The sequence below is a fragment of the Mesoplodon bidens genome (genome assembly GCF_964165515.1).
Source record: "Mesoplodon bidens genome assembly, chromosome: 17".
NCBI lineage: Eukaryota > Metazoa > Chordata > Mammalia > Artiodactyla > Ziphiidae > Mesoplodon > Mesoplodon bidens.
In genome coordinates, this window is record NC_138174.1 from 2,546,927 (window position 1) to 2,564,675 (window position 17,749).

Below are 17,749 nucleotides of genomic sequence, written 5' to 3' on the forward strand. Positions count from 1 at the left end.
CTACATACTGTATGATTAAAATAATAAGACTTTCTGGAAGAGTCAAATCTATGGAGACAATGAAAAAAGAGCAGAGGTTGCCAGATGCGGGGAAGCGGTGTGAAAGAGATGAACAGACAGTACAGAGGATTATAGGGCAGGTAAAAAAGTATTCTCCATGAATCAATACAGGAGGAAAGCTGGAAAATTCACACGTGTGTACAAGTTAAACAAAACACTCCTGAACAACCAGTGGGTCAAAGAAGAAATCAAAAGGGAAATGGAAAAATACCTTGAGGCAAATGAAAATGACAACACAACATAAAACCTTTGGGGTGCTGCAAAAGCCATGCTAAGAAGAAAGTGGAGAGCAAAAGTGCCTACATTAAGAAAAAAGAAAGATCTCAAATAAATAACTTCATTTTATACCTCAAGGAACTAGAAAAGGAGATCGAAGTTAGCAGAAGGAAGGAAATAACAAATGTCAGAGCAGAAATAAATGAAATAGAAACTAAAAAGACCACAGAAAAGATCAATGAAACTAGGAGCCGGTTTTTTGAAAAGTAATTAAAATGTACAAACCTTTAGTTAGACTAAGAGAAAAAGAGAGGACTCACATAAACAAAATCAGAAGTTAGAAGGAAGTCATTACAAACAATAGAACAGAAATACAAAAATCGTAAGAGACTACTATGAACAATTACATTCCAACAAATTGGATAGCCTGGAAGAAGTGGATATATTCCCAGGAAAAATACAGCCTACCAGGACCAAATTAGTCAGAAATAGAAAATCTGAAGAGCCCAGTAACAAGTAGGGAGATTGAATCAAAATAAACATCTCCCAACAAAGAAAAGCCAGAGACCCGATCTGGCTTCACAGGTAAATTCTACCAAACGTTTAAAGAATTAATGCAATTTCTTCTCAAACTCTTCCAGAAGAGTAAAAAATGTGAACACTGTTTTTTTGCATTTTTACATTTTGAATCCATCTGGTCAAATTGTAGGAGATACAGGTGATGATCATTTTGGAATGGAATGTGAATGTGATCCGTTTGATCATGTAAAAGTAGGCAGGGAAAATGCTGACGTCCTCGGTTGGAGAGCAGAAGGGTGGAGAGATGCTCTGTCATTATGGACCAAGAAACAAATGCTTACATAGACTGGAATTTCAGACGTGAGCACGGGTAAAACAACAATGAGAAAAGGAGAAGAAGGCTACTGGGTGATAACGTATATGAACTCAACCCACAGGGTGAGTCTGGAGTTAGTAAATCGAGCTATAGCAATAGAAAGTTATTTGAAGGTCAGGGGTAAGTATGGGGAGGAAGATGTAAGTAGTGACCTCAGACCAGTGGATGTGGAGATGGCAGGGAGAAGCGGGAGACGTCGGGGTTTATCACAAGCCCTTCTGATGGATTTCCTCTCCAGTGTGTGCCGGTTCTGCCTTGGTAGTTACTCAGTGGGTTTCCTGTCATTCTGATGGGCACACGCCACACTTCCATTCTCTGCCCCAAAACTCTGTACTTACGGGAGCTGCAGGATCTGTTCCCTATAATTATGCAAAGTTATATGTTCATGGAATAATACTTTTTTAATGATTATGACTCACTTCAGGCATTACCATCAGTAACTTTTGAAATTTCAGGTCATGCTCCATTTTCTCTTCTGAAATCTAAAAGTTTTCTATTCCTTTTAGTCTTTCCTTTTCTTATCTCTTACTTCTCCAGCATCCCGATGGTTTTATCTCCTCTGTTTTCCCTGAAAACACTGAATTAGCCCTTTATACTAAATATTGACTTCTAAATTCCCCCAGAGTACCATGAAAAGCATAAAATACCTACATTCAGTAGTCTAGTAATCAGTTTCATTTTTTATTGATATGGCTACTCTGAAGGGAATATGAATTATCTTTGTTAAAATGCATACACTAGGATCATCCCTATTTAAAAATAATCAGAGAGGCTGGGTGAGAATCATCCAGGTAATTACATTAATTACTTTCCAGATGAAAACTGAGTTTTCAGTTGTGTATGGAATCATTTGATCACTTCATTTTGCTTACTTGAAAAGCCTGTGGCCACCTATTTTGAAGACATATAGCTTCAATTGAAAGTGCAAATAATTCACATGGTATTTTTTAAAGGTTTAAAGTTGATTACTTGCAAAGAATTTAATTTGATTTCACATTTCATTTGCCCCGAAAGTCATCCCTTATTGCTGTTATACTGACCTCTTCTGGATAATTCTTGTAATGTCATCCTGATTGTATATGTTAGCTCTATTTTTTTTTTAATGTTACTGTGCACTATAGAATTGATATCATAAAAAACAGAGTCTGGTGTAACTACAAAGTTCAACTAATTGAGGGTTGGCTCTAGGCAGGTGCTTAGCGGGCAGTTCATGGTCCGGTAGAGAGAACAGGTCTATAAACCAATGATGGCAATGTAAATACAAACAATTATAATACATTTAAAAATCCATATACAAGGCTGGCTCTGAAAAGGTAAAAGATGAGAGGTGACTCTAATCCGAGGTACAGCCGGGCAGCCGACAGCACTGAGACTCCTGTGGTTTCTTACGGAGCCCAAAGGAAGGGGACAGGTGAGATGGGCAGGGCTCCACCGTAAAGGTGCGTGTGCCTGTCCAGAACCTGGTACCATATCCTGATGGCTTGCTGAAGGGCTTGAAGCAGGGTGGTGACAAGGACAGAATCACCTGTCCTCAGCGTCTCTCTGGCAGACGCAGGGGATAAGGTGAGCACAGCGGTGCCTAGAAGCAGGGAAGCAGGTCGGCTACACACAGACCAGGTGCCGCAGTCAGGGGGCCGCTGATGGGTGGAGAGGGAGGCAAGGCAGCAGGCACTGGGGAACTTAGGGACTGGCAGGCTGGTTAGTGAGGGAGGTTCCCAGATCTGTCGCCCCTGGTTTTTGTGGAGGGTGGACGGAAGAGCGGGTCTGGGCGGATGAGAAAAGTGTGGCCTGGTCTGGGGAGATGCTGCCATATAGGTGTGCACAGCTGCAGTTAGCGTATAAAGTCACAGGCACTGTTTAAAATGGGGCTACTGTGTATTCATCAACTTCAGCTGAGCCCGGAACATGGCCTAATAGGTCTCACTAGTAACTTTCCTGCCAAATCTTCAAGGCAACTACACCAGACTTCTCGGTTCTTTCCAAACCCTGAATTATTTCATCTGAAAGTCACTTCTCTCCACGCCCTTAGCAGCTCTGACCTTGAACAAACTATTTTACATCTAGTGGAGGGTTAGACTAGTTTTCTTTAAGGCCCCTTATAGCTTTAAGATGTTATGATTCTGTTGAAAACAGATGAGACGTGTATGTGAGTTACAAACCCGAACTAGACCTACAGTGGAAACTTTGAAGATCTCGTTTCAATAATCTCAACTATGCTAAAAAATCAAAAGATTTTTTTTTCCTCGAAGTCATCCTCCAGCAGGACCAAAAGTGGAAGTCAATAGTGTTAAATGAATCTGTGAATGTGAATGGAGATCCAACATACAACTTGACTAATGGCCTTACAAAGCAGCCCCCAGTGCTGAAAAGTTCATTGCTATAAACCAGTTAACTGATGGTTGAAAGGTCCCTCAGTAAGTAACCTTTCCGTATGACATTTCAACCAGCATATTGAGTGAGGAGTTTCAAATTTTGACTTTTCAGACACAGTAATACAAAAGTACATCTCATAACATCACTGTTAAGTATAGTAGATATTTTTGTTGAGAATTGGTAGTTGTGCCATGGTTTTATGTCTAAACGAATTGCCATGATAAGAAAAATAGTAATGTGCGAAGAATTCATGGAAGATTTTTAAATGTCTTATAAATAAATGTATGATTAGTTGAAGCTGTGTCAGCTTTTCATTTAAGACCTGCAGCTGTTGGTGTTAAGAAGCATCAAATTTCAAAAGAAGTTACAGCGTAAATGAATAGAATAAGAGAAAAGGTCTCCTGAGAAGAAAATAAAAATTAACTATATGGATTATCATCACATTGCTTCTCATAATTAAGGTTTAGTGCTAAAATGTGAATTTAAATATATAATTTAGTCAGTTTTAATTCAGACTCTAAAAATAATGCCAAATAAAAGATTAAGGTTATTTGAAATTTTGATATTTGCTCTGTGTTCTTTACACCTTATAAAAATTGAATGATCTTCTTATTGTTCTTTTTAAATAAAGGTAAGACAACATCACCTTGTTACATTCACATAATTTGTTAAACAAAATATAAATTTAGTTTACTTAGAAAATAACTGTGATAATTTTAACATGTAAAGTTTACCTTCTGTTTATTATGATGATCATTATTTAAGGTTTTCTCAAATGTTAAAGTTTTTTCACTTAAAAAGAAGCCTAAGGAAAGTGATTTTTAAAGAGTGACTATTACATGAGAATATGCAGTTTACTTGGAGGAGAACAGTATACATTTAATACCAATAAAGTTACAAGTTCTCAATGTTGCCTGTGAATTTGAAGTGATTTTTTATGAGATTTTTGTCAACATTGATTCTACTGGAAACTTGTCCCAGAAGTTTTTGCTGTTCATTTAAGGTAAAGTTCATTTTAGAAAGTTACAATTACGTAAGACTGTCCTGATTCAGGGTTTAACTGGTGGTTTCGTAGGAATTTTTTTCCTCTTGGCACACTTAGTGCTGTGTTCTGGAATTGGTGCCCAAACAATTTTAAGTGTGGTATATGAGCTGTTTGTGTCACTAAGTAAAATTAGATGCGCCTGTTGCTAACAACCGGGGATGAAACTTGAGACAAGGCCAGGCTGGTTGGTGAACTTGAACTGTCCCCTCTCACTCAGCGAGTCGTGGGACAGCCTGAAACGCTCCGTCTCAGAAGGATCTGGAACGGTGCAGTTAATTCACAGTGTGCTTTTTACAACATCTAAGGTAAGTAATCGGTTTTTACTTGGATCTTATATAATCATAATGTTCAATTTAAAAACCAAATAGGTATGAGGCTTCTTGATTATTTTTTTCCTTCATAGGTATCATAATAGAAAATGAATTTTAAACGTTGAATAAATTTAGCTCAAAATGATTATGTATTAAGTATCAACAAACTAGTTAACGTCTCATTTCAAGTTTCTTTCAAGTTACTACGACTACAAATATGCTACCTGTTTTTAGCATGATTATGTCCTTCTAATAGTTTTAATTTGTATCAATAGAATACCATGATAGCATTTCTGTATTATCAGGCATTCAATCGTTATACTGTAATTAACCTAGACAAAGGATAATCTTTAAGATCACCTACTGCTAATTCTACTCTTAAACTTTAGTGGCAGAATTACGTTTGATTTACATTTTGTCCATAGTTTTGTTACAGACATTTAAAAACAGGGTAAAATTCATGAGAACAGAAGTCCAGGTAGTTTGGTACATTGAGAATAAGCAAAACAAGAGCAAAATACCAAGTTTGGCTGCCCAGCCCTTCTTGGATGAAAAAGGGAAGAATGTATCTCTCCCTAAGTCTGGAATAAATAACGTGTTGCTCAAAATATGTATGAAAAAGTAAAAAGAAGTAGAATCAAGGTAAACTGCGCTATGCTTCGGCTTGTTTAAAATGTCTGTTGTTTCTGGTGGATCCTAAGTTAATTAGGGCCCTTAGAAGACAAGTTTGTAAAGAAAGTCGTCAAGAAAGATAATGGGGAAAAAAATAGCTCAACTGGCTGGAAGATTTGTCAGCAGGATGGAGTAACTCACTAGGTACAAAATGAACTACAAAACGTACTGTGTTTATTTTTTGCTTATTTTCTTGGAAACATTTTGGATCCAAAGAGCCACTTACCACCTCATGGTTCCAGTTGGTTAGTCTTAGAGGTTCTAGAATTTATCTGAGGTTTCTCTCAAAGCCAACAGAAAAGTAGTATTTCAATATATTTAAATATCAAATTCCAAAGACTAACAAATCCAATTTTCCCAAACATGCTGGCTAAGCTTGCAGCTAAAATGCTGCAAATAAAATTGTTCCATAATGTCCTTTAAAAAAATATACACTCTAGTCACTAAACTAGATTGCTATTATATTGAAGATGAAACTCAAAGAATAATTGTAAATTATGAATGGGTGCCCATTTGGTTTAATTTTGCACATATGGTTGGACCTGGGTAGGGTCTTCCCCGTGGCTTCCTCTCAAGCGAGCCCAGCCCTGCTCACCCACCGTGAATGTGGTTTCCCAGTGGGGAACCCTCAGGACCTGCCTCCCGCTTCTTTCTGTCCTACCTGCCTCCTTCTCCTCCCAGCCTCAAAAGCATCCAGTGTTGTTCTTCTCTGGACCCACTTCAGGGCCAGATCTTTCTCTGGGGTTCTCATGAGCTTTGTAGAATTCCTCACCCACTTTCCTTGCCATTCCAGACTCCAAGCTCATCTCCTATTTCACATGTTATTATGCCTTGGGTAATTTTATGGGAAAATAGATGCAGGAGTGTTTAGCGATCTGTGGATCTGCAAGGGTCGGTCATGAGACTTCTCCCCAACCCCCTCACAGTGCCCGAGTCCACTTGACTTTGGTCCGGCTGGTGTGCTGTGCACGCTGGTGAAGGAGATGGGCTTCCCAAGGGCTGCGTGTGCCCAAGGCATCTGTGCTTTGTCCTGAAGCCACTGGGGTAGAATTAGTCTTGGGGAAGGTCACTCTGGTTGCCATGGAGACTGGATAAGGGGCGTGGAGGGAGGAGAGAAGAGCTGTAAAACATTGACAGATGGCCTCAGCTGAGGTCTGGAAAACAGACCCCAAGGGAGAACCAGCAGGAAGAAGTCATTGCCATGAAGACCGTACCTAAAACCCAGCCTCACCTTTGTGACCATTTTAACTGTATTTTAAACATTCTCAGTGAGTTTTACATGTGAAGCATCTCTGAAAAGGCACACTGTCAAGAAGCCTGATAGGCCACTTGAGCTGATCAGTTGACCAACTGATTGTTGATCGGTGGACAGAATTGATCATCGTATCACAGAGCTAAGAAGGCATGACTTTGGAACTCAGTCTGGTTTATATGATCGCGAAAGGGGAATACCTAAGATAGTATGGTTGAAAAGCAAAGGTAGAAACAGTGGTTTTCTGATGCTAATCTTCCTCCCAAATCCAACTCATGTATCAAGGGAGAACTTTATGTGATCTTGAACCTTAAAATACACTGTTGAAATACAGAGTGCTGGTGGATGAACATTCCTAGTAGAAAATGAAGTAGTATGATGGTCACTGAGATGTGAAATGCAGGAACTGTCAGCCTATAAACTACGACATATGCATCAATCACATCATTATGACAATAAAAGGGCCAGGAAAATAACAATGTATAAATCTATTATTTTCCCCTTTTGTTCTATGGGTTCCGATTATTTTCCTAGCAGTTTATGGAGTTTCTGTTAAAGTTGGTATGAGACATATATGAAGTGTGGTAAAGATGGAATGATTTCGGTTTTCAGTCATAACATTGGACCTAGACATGGGGACCTCTTCCACAAATACATCGTAAATGAGAATATACTTCATTCTGCCTGCCTGTCTTTAACAAATACGCATAATTGAGCCCCTACTCAGTTCCAGGCACTACTGTAGGTGCTGCTTATATTGTGGTGAACAAAACAGTGAACAAAACATCCTTATTTTGGCCTTATTTCCACCAGCTTCAACTTCTGGACCTTGATATTACCCTTTAGTCAAATACTATATAAGGACATGGTAAAAGCTTCAGATTTCTGAGTTTCTTTAATAAAACCAAGAATAAAACACTAAGAAAATATATTTGAATTGCCCATCTTTATAAACTTAACACTGCTTTAAAATAAGCCTCTATCTGAACTAAGCAAACATGCCTTTTAAAACCACAGTTTTATGAGCTAACATTTGTGTGACAGTGGGTATGAGTGTTTTTTTTTCCTTTTGTTACTTTTTCATTTAAATAAAGGTTTCTTCCCTGTTCAGGACTGTTAGCTACTTAAAGGGCATTTCTTCTGTTGATTTGGTGTATTTTGTAAGGAACTTTTTAAAGTGGCAGTTTGCCATTTTATTTTAAAAGTCAATTCTATTGTAAAGAAGAGAGGATGGTTTGATGACCTTTAATCTGTGTGTGTGTGTGTGTGTGTGTGTGTATGCACGCATGTGTGTATTTATAGCAGGGGCATTCATGATTGTGAGAATTGTACTGATTGTAACTTTGGATGAAATGGATAACTACAATTTGTGTACTTTGCTATATTTAGTGACCATGCTGAGCAATTTGACCAAAAGATGAAGCAGAATTATTTTTGAAATTATTTTGTCATCCTAAATGTCGTCATAAAGTTGGGACAAGTATGGTGAATTTACTATTAACTTTACTATTATCAGAGGAATATATATATCCAAAGGTGTGTATATATATATATATATATATATATATATATATATATTTAATCTGAAAAAAATACAGAAAAACATCTGGGAAATGAAATTTTAAGTGTAAATGGTGGAATATGGGGGAAATTTTTGTTAACCATTTTTAAATTTCTTTATCGTCTATTTTCTATGGGTATATATATTTTTTCATAAGTTTTTCAATAGTCTTTTTCATTCAACACTCTATCATTAGCATTTCTCTAGGATATTATATGCTTTTCAAGCAGTTAATTCTGAACTAATTACTCTAATAAATTATCATTTATTTACTTTCCAGTCATTCACCATCACACATAACGTAAAATAAATGTCCTTAAACATGGATCTTCATTTTCATTCCTAATTGTTTCTTTGGAATAAGTTTCTAGAATTGAAATTATTGTTTGTTTGAGGTTCTTGGTACATCATCCTTCTAGAGGGATGATGTTAAGTTTCACTTTCAACAGCAGAGGAGTTCCATACCCATTTTTCCGACACTTTGCCAATAATGGCTACTACCAGTTTTTAAATCTCCCTTAATCTTTGAAAACTGCTTATGGAACTTGTGTTTATTTGCATTTCATGGTGAAGCTGAACCTTTTGCTGTGTGTATTAATCATCTGTGTTTCTTTAATGTATGTGCATTGTTTTGTTCAAGTTTTATTGGATTATTTATATTTTTAAGGGTGATAACCTTGTCTTATCTTTAAGGCAAATATTTTCCCCATTTGTTATCTGCTGTTGAATGTTCCTTGTTGATGTACTTTTGTCACATCTACCAGGGTGAGCTCCTCCCCACCGCTCTTTGTTTTCCTAAACGTTGGCACCAGTTGGGAATGCTGTGAGTTGTGATGCAAACAGTGAGGCAGGAAGTACCTTGACAATTAGCTATTTAATGTGGGGATTAGCTATTTCTTGGAAGTTTAAAGGAAAATGGAGGTAAACTCGTCCAATGATTCTCAGTGCCAGCCTGACCTAGTCAGCTTTAACTTAATAAGCATGTATAAGAGACATGGAAGCAACCTAAATGTCCATCAACAGATGAATGAATAAAGATGTGGTCTACATATGCAGTGAAATATTACTCAGCCATAAAAAAGAATGAAATAATGCCATTTTCGGCAACATGGATGAACCTAGAGATTATCACACTAAGTGAGGTAAGTCAGAAAGAGAAAGACAAATACCATACGATATCACTTATATGTGGAATCTAAAATATGATACAGATGAACTTATTTATAGAACAGACAGAGAAAATAACTTATGGTTACCAAAGGGAAAAGGTGGGTGGTGGGAGATAAATTAGGAGTTTGGGATTAAAATATACACTGTACTATATATCAAATAGATAAGCAACAAAGACCTACTGTGTAGCACAAGCTATATATTCAATATCTTGTAATAAACTACAATGGAAAAGAATCTGAAAAGAATATACATAGTAAATATATATAAATTCAACTATACTTGTAAATCAACTACACTTCAGTTAAAAAAAAAAAGTATATGAAGAGCGACCCATAAATACTGGATGTCTCTCATTTCTCACTTTCGTTTACTTATCACTTCTGTGTATGGGCTTGTTCTCGACTCTCTGTGTTCTTTTCTTTGTCTATTTGTCTGTCCTTTTGTCACTGTCTCATTTTTTCATTACCATAGCATAAAACTGTGCTTTACATCCAGCAAGATTAAGCCCCACTCTTCACACATTCATTTGTTCAGTGCATATTGGCCTGTTATGTGCATGTAACTCCTGCAGGTCATGGTATGTCATCACATGGTTATGATTGACTTTGCGTGTGAGTGGCCTTGTCATTCTGATGGATGATGTAACATGATGGTACTGGTTATGTCATAGAAATGATGCTACTTGAATATAGAGCCAGGTGACTATGAAAGGCAATTTTTGAAACTGAAAAATAATTTTCCTGAAGTTTTCAAAGGGACATGATGGATGCTATAAGAGGTTTGGTAATGCCCCAGTCAGCATGCCGTGTGGCCTGGCAGGACCTCACTCAGTGCTATAGAATTCCATCCCTAACACTCAGGTGCCTCTCCCTTGAAGAAGGGGGGTGACCAGAGAAGCAGCACCCACGGGACCCCCTCCATCCCTGCCTGTAGTTCTCTTTGCTAAAATTAGCCAGTGAGCTTATGGCAGGAAAACAGCCTCTGTCAGACATATGTGTGGAAGTGAGCATAACCCCAGTCCTCCTAACACTTCAGAGATTGATTTTTGTTTTATCCATTGCATTTCTAATTTTACTGAATTATGACGAGAGCAAAGAATTTGTATGAAATTTATCCTTTGGCATTTCTTCATTCTTCCTTGTAAATGTTTATCAAATTTTGCAAAGGTTACACCCATGGTTGAAAAAAGTAAGCATTTCCCAATTTCAGGGATGGAGCTCTACACACATCCATTTAAACACATTTTAATTGTGTTGTCCAGGGTTTCTATAGAAATATGTTAAAGTCTTCCACTATGGTAATACCTTTCTCGGTTTTTTCTTAATGTTCTTCTTCCATTTTTCTCACATATATACAGATGAAGAGGTACAGAAACAGGTATAGGTGTATCAGGACATTTGAGAGAGGCATACACGTCTAGCATTTTATAGCCTCCTGATGAATTTGCTTATTTTTATATCCATAGTATTACAGCAGTGCCCCATCGTCACATGCCCTATAATTATGGGAGTTCAGATACAGCATAAATGTCAGGTGGCTCCTGTCCTTTGCTCCTGCCCCAGGAAACAATGCCTGGTTTTCGTCCTGTTTGGGGAAAGGGTGGGAGGTGGGGGTGTGGATGTGGCTGAGTACCAGTGTCAGGGTCGTGCAGAGCAGGCTCTGCCACCAGCAATCACCAGAGCGGGTGATTCCTCACAGCGGGGTTCTTGGAGTCACTCCTCCGTCCTCTTCACCTCCTTCCTGGAATCACTGTGCAAGCCCAGGGGCTCAGGGCCTCTCGCTTCGGTGGCCGAGCAGGAGGTGCTGGCCGGGAGGCTGGATGGGACGGTCAGCCCACAGCCTGATCACGTCTCCCCTGGGGCAATTTCACCAGCTGCATGGCACGACTCTCCATTTACAAAGTTGAAATCTGGGGCCCATACCTGTCGTGAAGCTTCTTTGCTTTGGTGTTGTCCAGACTCAAAGTGATTTTATTTAATAGACTTGAATTAATTTATCCTGCTCAGGAGTCAGTATCTGTTTCCAATCTCACATATCTTCAATTATAGAAAATTCTTGGCAATTACCTCTATGTTTTCTTTGGTTACTCCTGCTGGAGCTTCAGTAAGACATGTTTAGACCGTCTCGTTCCTCAGACATGTCCTTTAAACTTACCCTCACGTTTCCCATACCTTTTATCACTCCGTCGTGTTTTCTAAGATCTGTCTTCCTATATGTACTGATTCTCTTCTCAGCTCTATGTAATCTGTTAAATATAGGGAAATTGTCTTTATATGTCATAACTTTAAGCTATACAACACATTCTTTGGAATTTAAAATATAACTGAACTTCTCATTTCGGAGGAGTCTGTTTAGTTCTTTTTCAAACCCACCTTTTTAAAAAATCCTTTTATATTAGTTCCTTTTGAGCATCATCCATGTATTTATCATTTCCGTGTCTCAAACTCCTGGCAACAGCCTATCCAACCAGGCATTCAGTAAATGTTAGTTAAAATTAACAATGTCTTTTAAAAACATTTATGTAGTGGACGCTGTATTCAGTTACTGTACTATGACAAGAATCAAAGAATGTAGAAGGCAGAATTTCTATCTTTAAGATGGTTTTATTTTAAATAATAAATAGGTAACCGTGAATTCAAGAGCATATGAAAACTTCTATTTTTGCAAAACATACTGTAATGTTTCGTATTAAAATATTGATAACTATATTTAGAGAGAAGCATTTAAAGCTAATCAAAATTAAGTATACCATCAACATACTTTAAAGACAGTTAACAGGGAAAGGGGTGGGATATTTTTTAGTTACTTAATTTATTTATTTTTGGCTGTGTTGGGTGTTTGTTGCTGCATGCGGACTTTCTCTAGTTGCGGTGAGCGGGGGCTACTCTTCGTTGCGGTGCGCGGGCTTCTCATGGCGGTGGCTTCTCTTGTTGCGGAGCACGGGCTCTAGGGCACATGGGCTTCAGTACTTGTGGCTCGCGGGCTCTAGAGCGTAGGCTCAGTAGTTGTGGCGCATGGGCTTAGTTGCTCCGCGGCATGTGGGATCTTCCCGGACCAGGGCTCGAACCCGTGTGCCCTGCCTTGGCAGGTGTATTCTTAACCAACGAGCCATCAGGGAAGTCCCCATAAATTGTTTTTTAAATAAAGGAGCCTATGAGAATAATTTTTGCTCAAGATGTAGTAAAACTCAAAATTATTTACCTTGGAATGTAGATTTTTAAGTTCTAACATAAAATATTATCTTATTAATTTTTTGTAAAGGGTCTATAAGTAGATCATAAAGCATAATGCATTGTTCCAGAGCAGTTTCTTGCCAGCATGAATACTGATACTTTACAGTTATCTGACCTCGAAGTGATAAAGAACTGGTGTCCTTTCCAATGCTAATTTTAACACATATCTGAAGGAAGCTAGCTGAACCTGATAGCCTCTGAAAGTCTCTTCCAGAAACAATTGAATATACAGTGTCAAATAAAAATGGAAGCCGCCATGAGTCACCGTTAGAATATAAGCTAATAATTTATTAAAATAACAACATCAACTTTTTAGGGAAAAACACTGGAGTTGCGTGTTCTGCCTCATGCCTGTCTAGAGTAAGATCCTTGTTCAGTGCAACACATCTAACACTGGTAAATGGCAGCTTAACCAACAGAGTTAAGGGGGGCAATCGTAAAACGTGGCTTCGTTGCCGAAACTCAGGCCCAGGTGCCTGCCGCTCAAGCAGCCCTGTTCACACTTTGATTTCTAGCCCCAGAAGACCCATTTTCATACTTCTGACCTCCAAAACTATAAAATAATAAAATCATGATGGGTTAAGCTAGGTTTGTGATAGCTTTACACCAGCAGTAGGAAGCTCTAGATAGGAATAGAAATAGGTAGCAAGTGGAAACCATACGTGTGCGTGCACGCACGTGCGTGTGTATACACACACACTTAGAAAACTGCTGTTTTTATCGATCTGTAGCAATACTGTAAAATAATGCACTTGCTTTAAATTCAGATTCTCTGGCCACCCTTCCCAATCCAATCGCAGACTCTTAGCCTATCTTTTACAGAAAGTGTGGTTTTGCCACCATTATTTAGATGACAAGTGCTTTGGAATAAATATAACAGAGTACTGTGTTGGGAGTGAGTGGGTGTCCGGGGAAGACTTCTTTGAGGAGGTGTCATGTGAACGGGTCTGAAGCTGAGGAGGGAGCTGGCACAGGGTTTCAGGTGGAAGGGATGCCCAGGAGTGAGTCCTGACCTGAGGGCTCACCTGGGCTGTTTAAAGAGTGGATGGGGCGCTGTGAGCAAAAGACCAACAACTGCAGGTGAAGAGGTGAGCAGAGGCTCTCACGGAGGGTCTGGGGGGTGATGGAGGAGGTTGGATGTTCTCAGTGGGGAAAAATCACGGGAAGGTGTGAAACTGTAGAGTGACAGGCGCTGACTTACATTTCACACGTCTGCTTGTGGGTAGAGAGGGGTTTCCGGAGGGGAAGGAGGGGAAGCAGGCTTGCAGTGGTGCAGATGACAGTTCGCAGTGGCTGGCACCAGGGCGGTAGCCGTGGCAATGGAGAGAAGTAGACAGATTTGGGATGCAGGTTGAAGGCAGAGCTGATGTGGGGCTGTGTGGGTGGTGATGGACTTTCTAATCCAAAAAAAGACTGGAGGGGTCAAAGGTGAGTGAGTGAAGAATGCCCTCGTGAAATTGTTAACCACTTAGGTTTTGAATAATGCAGATTGTCAGTCCTGAGTGTTTGAAAATACTGAGTGATGAACAGCACCCTTTTATACAATCAGACAGAACACGGGAAATGCCTGTTGTTTGGTTGGAACGAAATGTATAGAATTATTTTGACCATAACATTTTAAATAAGGACACCTCCAAATCATTCCTAAAAATAAATGCATAAAAAAATCTCAGAAGAGAATATTTTATATGATTCATCATTTTGCTACATTTACAATCAGAAAAGTCATCATAATTTCTAACCTTAATTTAAACAGTTAAAACCATGTTCTTTTTTTCTTTGTGTAAAGGGGAAAATTGAGCAACTTTTAAAACTCTCTTCATAGAGTTGAAATTGTTACTAAAACTCTTAACCTGATTTACATAAAACAGTGAATGTTTGTAAACATTTGTACACGTACACATTTTGATCTTTCTTGAAGTAGGTCAGTACTTGGGAGCTTTATTATAGGCCAAAGTTGGTGTGGTAGGTATCTTGAAAAGAACCTTTTTAATTCTGAATAATTTAGTAGCTGAAGGAAGATGTAATTTAATCATTTGGCATAAAATTGAGTAATTGGATTTTTTTTTCAGAAGGCTCTTAGGTACCAGCTTGATTTTCCTCCCACTGAATCTTTTAAGAATGTGATAACTTGATTGTTGTAGGTTGATGCTTCAATTCCAAGTTTAATCCTGCAGAATTTTGAAAGCTGTATATATATTGATTTTATTGATTAAAATCTGAAAATATAATCACTGGATTTCAAGCGAATTTGTCATATCTAAATATGTTGCATGACAGATTATCACTGTGGTTGAAATACAGTGACATGTTTCAAAGTAATAGCCAATGCTCATTTTAAACATCACTATATTTGGAAATCTGTTGTTGGGGTAAAAAGTATTTTGTTGGACTAATGGTCAGTCGGTATTGACAAACAAATTCTCTTTCTGGCCATGTGTCTCTCCCTCTCTCCCTCTACCCCCCTCCTACCCCCTACCCCCTCTCTTTACCCCTCCCTCCCTTGCCCCCCACCCGGTGGCAGATGGTGCGTGAACAATACACCACGACCACAGAAGGCACCCACATAGAGCGTCCGGAGAACCAGTCTGTCTACAAAATCGGCATTTATGGCTGGAGAAAGCGTTGCCTCTACTTATTTGTTCTTCTTTTGCTCATCCTCCTCCTTGTTAATTTTGCTCTTACAGCTTGGATTCTTAAAGTGATGTGGTTTTCCCCAGTGAGTATTTTGTTTCCTGATAAACATGTTCTCCTTTTGTCTGTGCTGTCGCTCCACCCACATTGTATCAACAGAAGCTTCCTTTCATGCAGTTAATGTTGGTTTCCTGTCTGGATCAGGATTTTCAGTAGCAAAAAATCATATAACATTTACTTTTCTTTTTTAGCTTTTTAAAATAATTTCACTGCAAACTATAGGGTGTTGGTTTTCGTTGCAGTTCTGTATTCTGATTGTGTTGGTGGCTACCCGAATCTATATATGTTAAAACTCACAGAACTATAAGCCTCAAGAGTCCATTTTATTGCATCTTAATTTTTAAAAAACTTGAAATAGGAATGGTAAGATTTTTTTGTGTGACGTGATGGGCTCTTGCGTGTTTGTTATAAAGTGATTATTTAAATCTTGTATGCATTTCCTAAATACTCCTTTGTATTTACACAAGACATAATAAAATACTGAATACTGAATAAAAACAACTCAAGTTTTAAATAAAGTATTTAAGAGAAATACAGTAAAGTGCCGATAGGAAATCTATGAAAATGCATACATAATTTAAGTTGATACTAAAAGAAGTGAAGAAGAAAGCAATAACAAATCTCTTTTTAACAGAGAGGGATGGGTCACCTGTATGTTATAGAAGATGGACTTTTCCTGGAGGGGGAATCGGAGTTTTTATTCCCACTGTATGCCAAAGAAATACACTCCAGAGTGGTAAGAAAATGAGGACACATTTAAATAATTTGTGTTTCATGAAAAATAAATAATGGTGAAACACAGAAAGTTTGCTTTTCTGATGAAAGGGGTGCATGCGTCGACACTGCATGTTTCCCTGGCCACGTGCCTTGGGTGAGCCCTAGCAAGTGACCGCCATGGTCACACCCAAAAGCTTGCCTGGGAACCCCCAGCACTGCCCCAGCAGATTTCTGCTTACATCTCATTGACCAGAATTGTATCACTTGGGTCTCCCTCCCTGCAGGACAGGCTGAGAAAGCAATTAGCCTTGGCAGCCCCTGCGGTGGAAGCCAGAAAAAGAATACTGTTGGAGAGCATCCATTGGATCAGACAACCAGAGTGGCTCCTGGGACAGCTTACTTTGTCTAGGCCCGGGAGTGGGCTTCACAGCTCTGACCTGGGCCATGTCCTCCCTTTCAGGGAAAATGATAAAAAAAGAAAAAGAGCCTGGAAGTTGGCGCCCGAAGACCGGGCTCCGTCATGGAACTGTCACCTGCTAGCTGTTACTTTGGGAGAGCTGTCATTGAATCTCTTTGAGCTCAATTTCCTCATCTGTATGTGAGGAGTAATGCCACCTCCTTCAAAATGTGGAGGTAAAAGGAGAGGCTGATGGTAAAACTCGTTGGTGAATTATTAGCTCTTATTATCATGCTGGTTATTTCAAAACACAGCGAACACAAGTAGTAAGGTCACGCCATTGGATAAAAGGTGAGAGTGGTACATCCACCTGCTTTCACAAAGCAAGTTGGAGACTTTCTGACCTGCTAGAGCTCCACAGCGCTCCTAAAACTTCGTTCCTTCTGCGAAAGCATCGTACACCCCACAACTGGGGAAGATACTTGGTTCCCTCTGAGTGACAGAAACCCACCCGAATCCAGCAGCCAAATCACTGCATTCCTTTTGAAGAAAACTGTTACAGAAGAACCAGCAATCTTCTGTGAGACAAAGCCTCCGCTCAGACTGTGACCCCACTTACGTGCTCATAAAGCCACTGTATCTTCCAACAAAAAGCTCTAAAAACGTAGGCGTCCAACAGATTTTAAAAGCTCTTGAAATTGTGAGAAGCCTTTTGCATTTTGAAAATAAGTAATATGGTCTTTATTTATAGAAGAGCTAACCGCTCTCTGATTTACCTTTTAAAAATATATCATGTCCTGGGCATAAATTATGAGAAATGAAATTTTAATTCCTTGGAAAAGACAAAACACGGATTAAATCTTGATTGTTTCAGATCTTCACCTTAAGAACGGACTTGGTCCATTGTAACCAGTGCACACAGGCTCTGTAAACCCAGGAGGTTATTATATTTTGTGGGGAAAAAAAATAATGCATTTACCCCCTTCACACAATATAATCCAAGTTTAAAAAATAGTTTTAGCCACAAATTTATAGGTTCACAGGATCTATGACATTGGAGAAATTATTTTGTGTAAATCTTCAATTTATATACAAATACAAAGGTATAGTCATTTTAAATAGTCTATATTTGGCTCACATTGTAAATCTG

The 17,749-nt window shown here is 38.8% G+C and overlaps 1 protein-coding gene across 3 annotated transcripts in view; it reads left to right on the top strand.

Annotated features, from left to right (window-relative positions):
• The window catches only part of SGCG (sarcoglycan gamma), a 46,813-nt gene that overhangs the window by 7,322 nt on the left and 21,742 nt on the right, over positions 1-17,749 (top strand). For 2 of the 3 annotated variants that reach the window (XM_081215054.1, XM_081215055.1), the window contains exons 2-4: positions 4,807-4,894; positions 15,316-15,510; positions 16,120-16,221. In XM_081215054.1, the coding sequence (XP_081071180.1) occupies positions 4,807-4,894; positions 15,316-15,510; positions 16,120-16,221 (385 nt within the window). The remainder of the gene's footprint in view (positions 1-4,806; positions 4,895-15,315; positions 15,511-16,119; positions 16,222-17,749) is intronic. The other variant, XM_081215056.1, reaches the window with a different exon arrangement.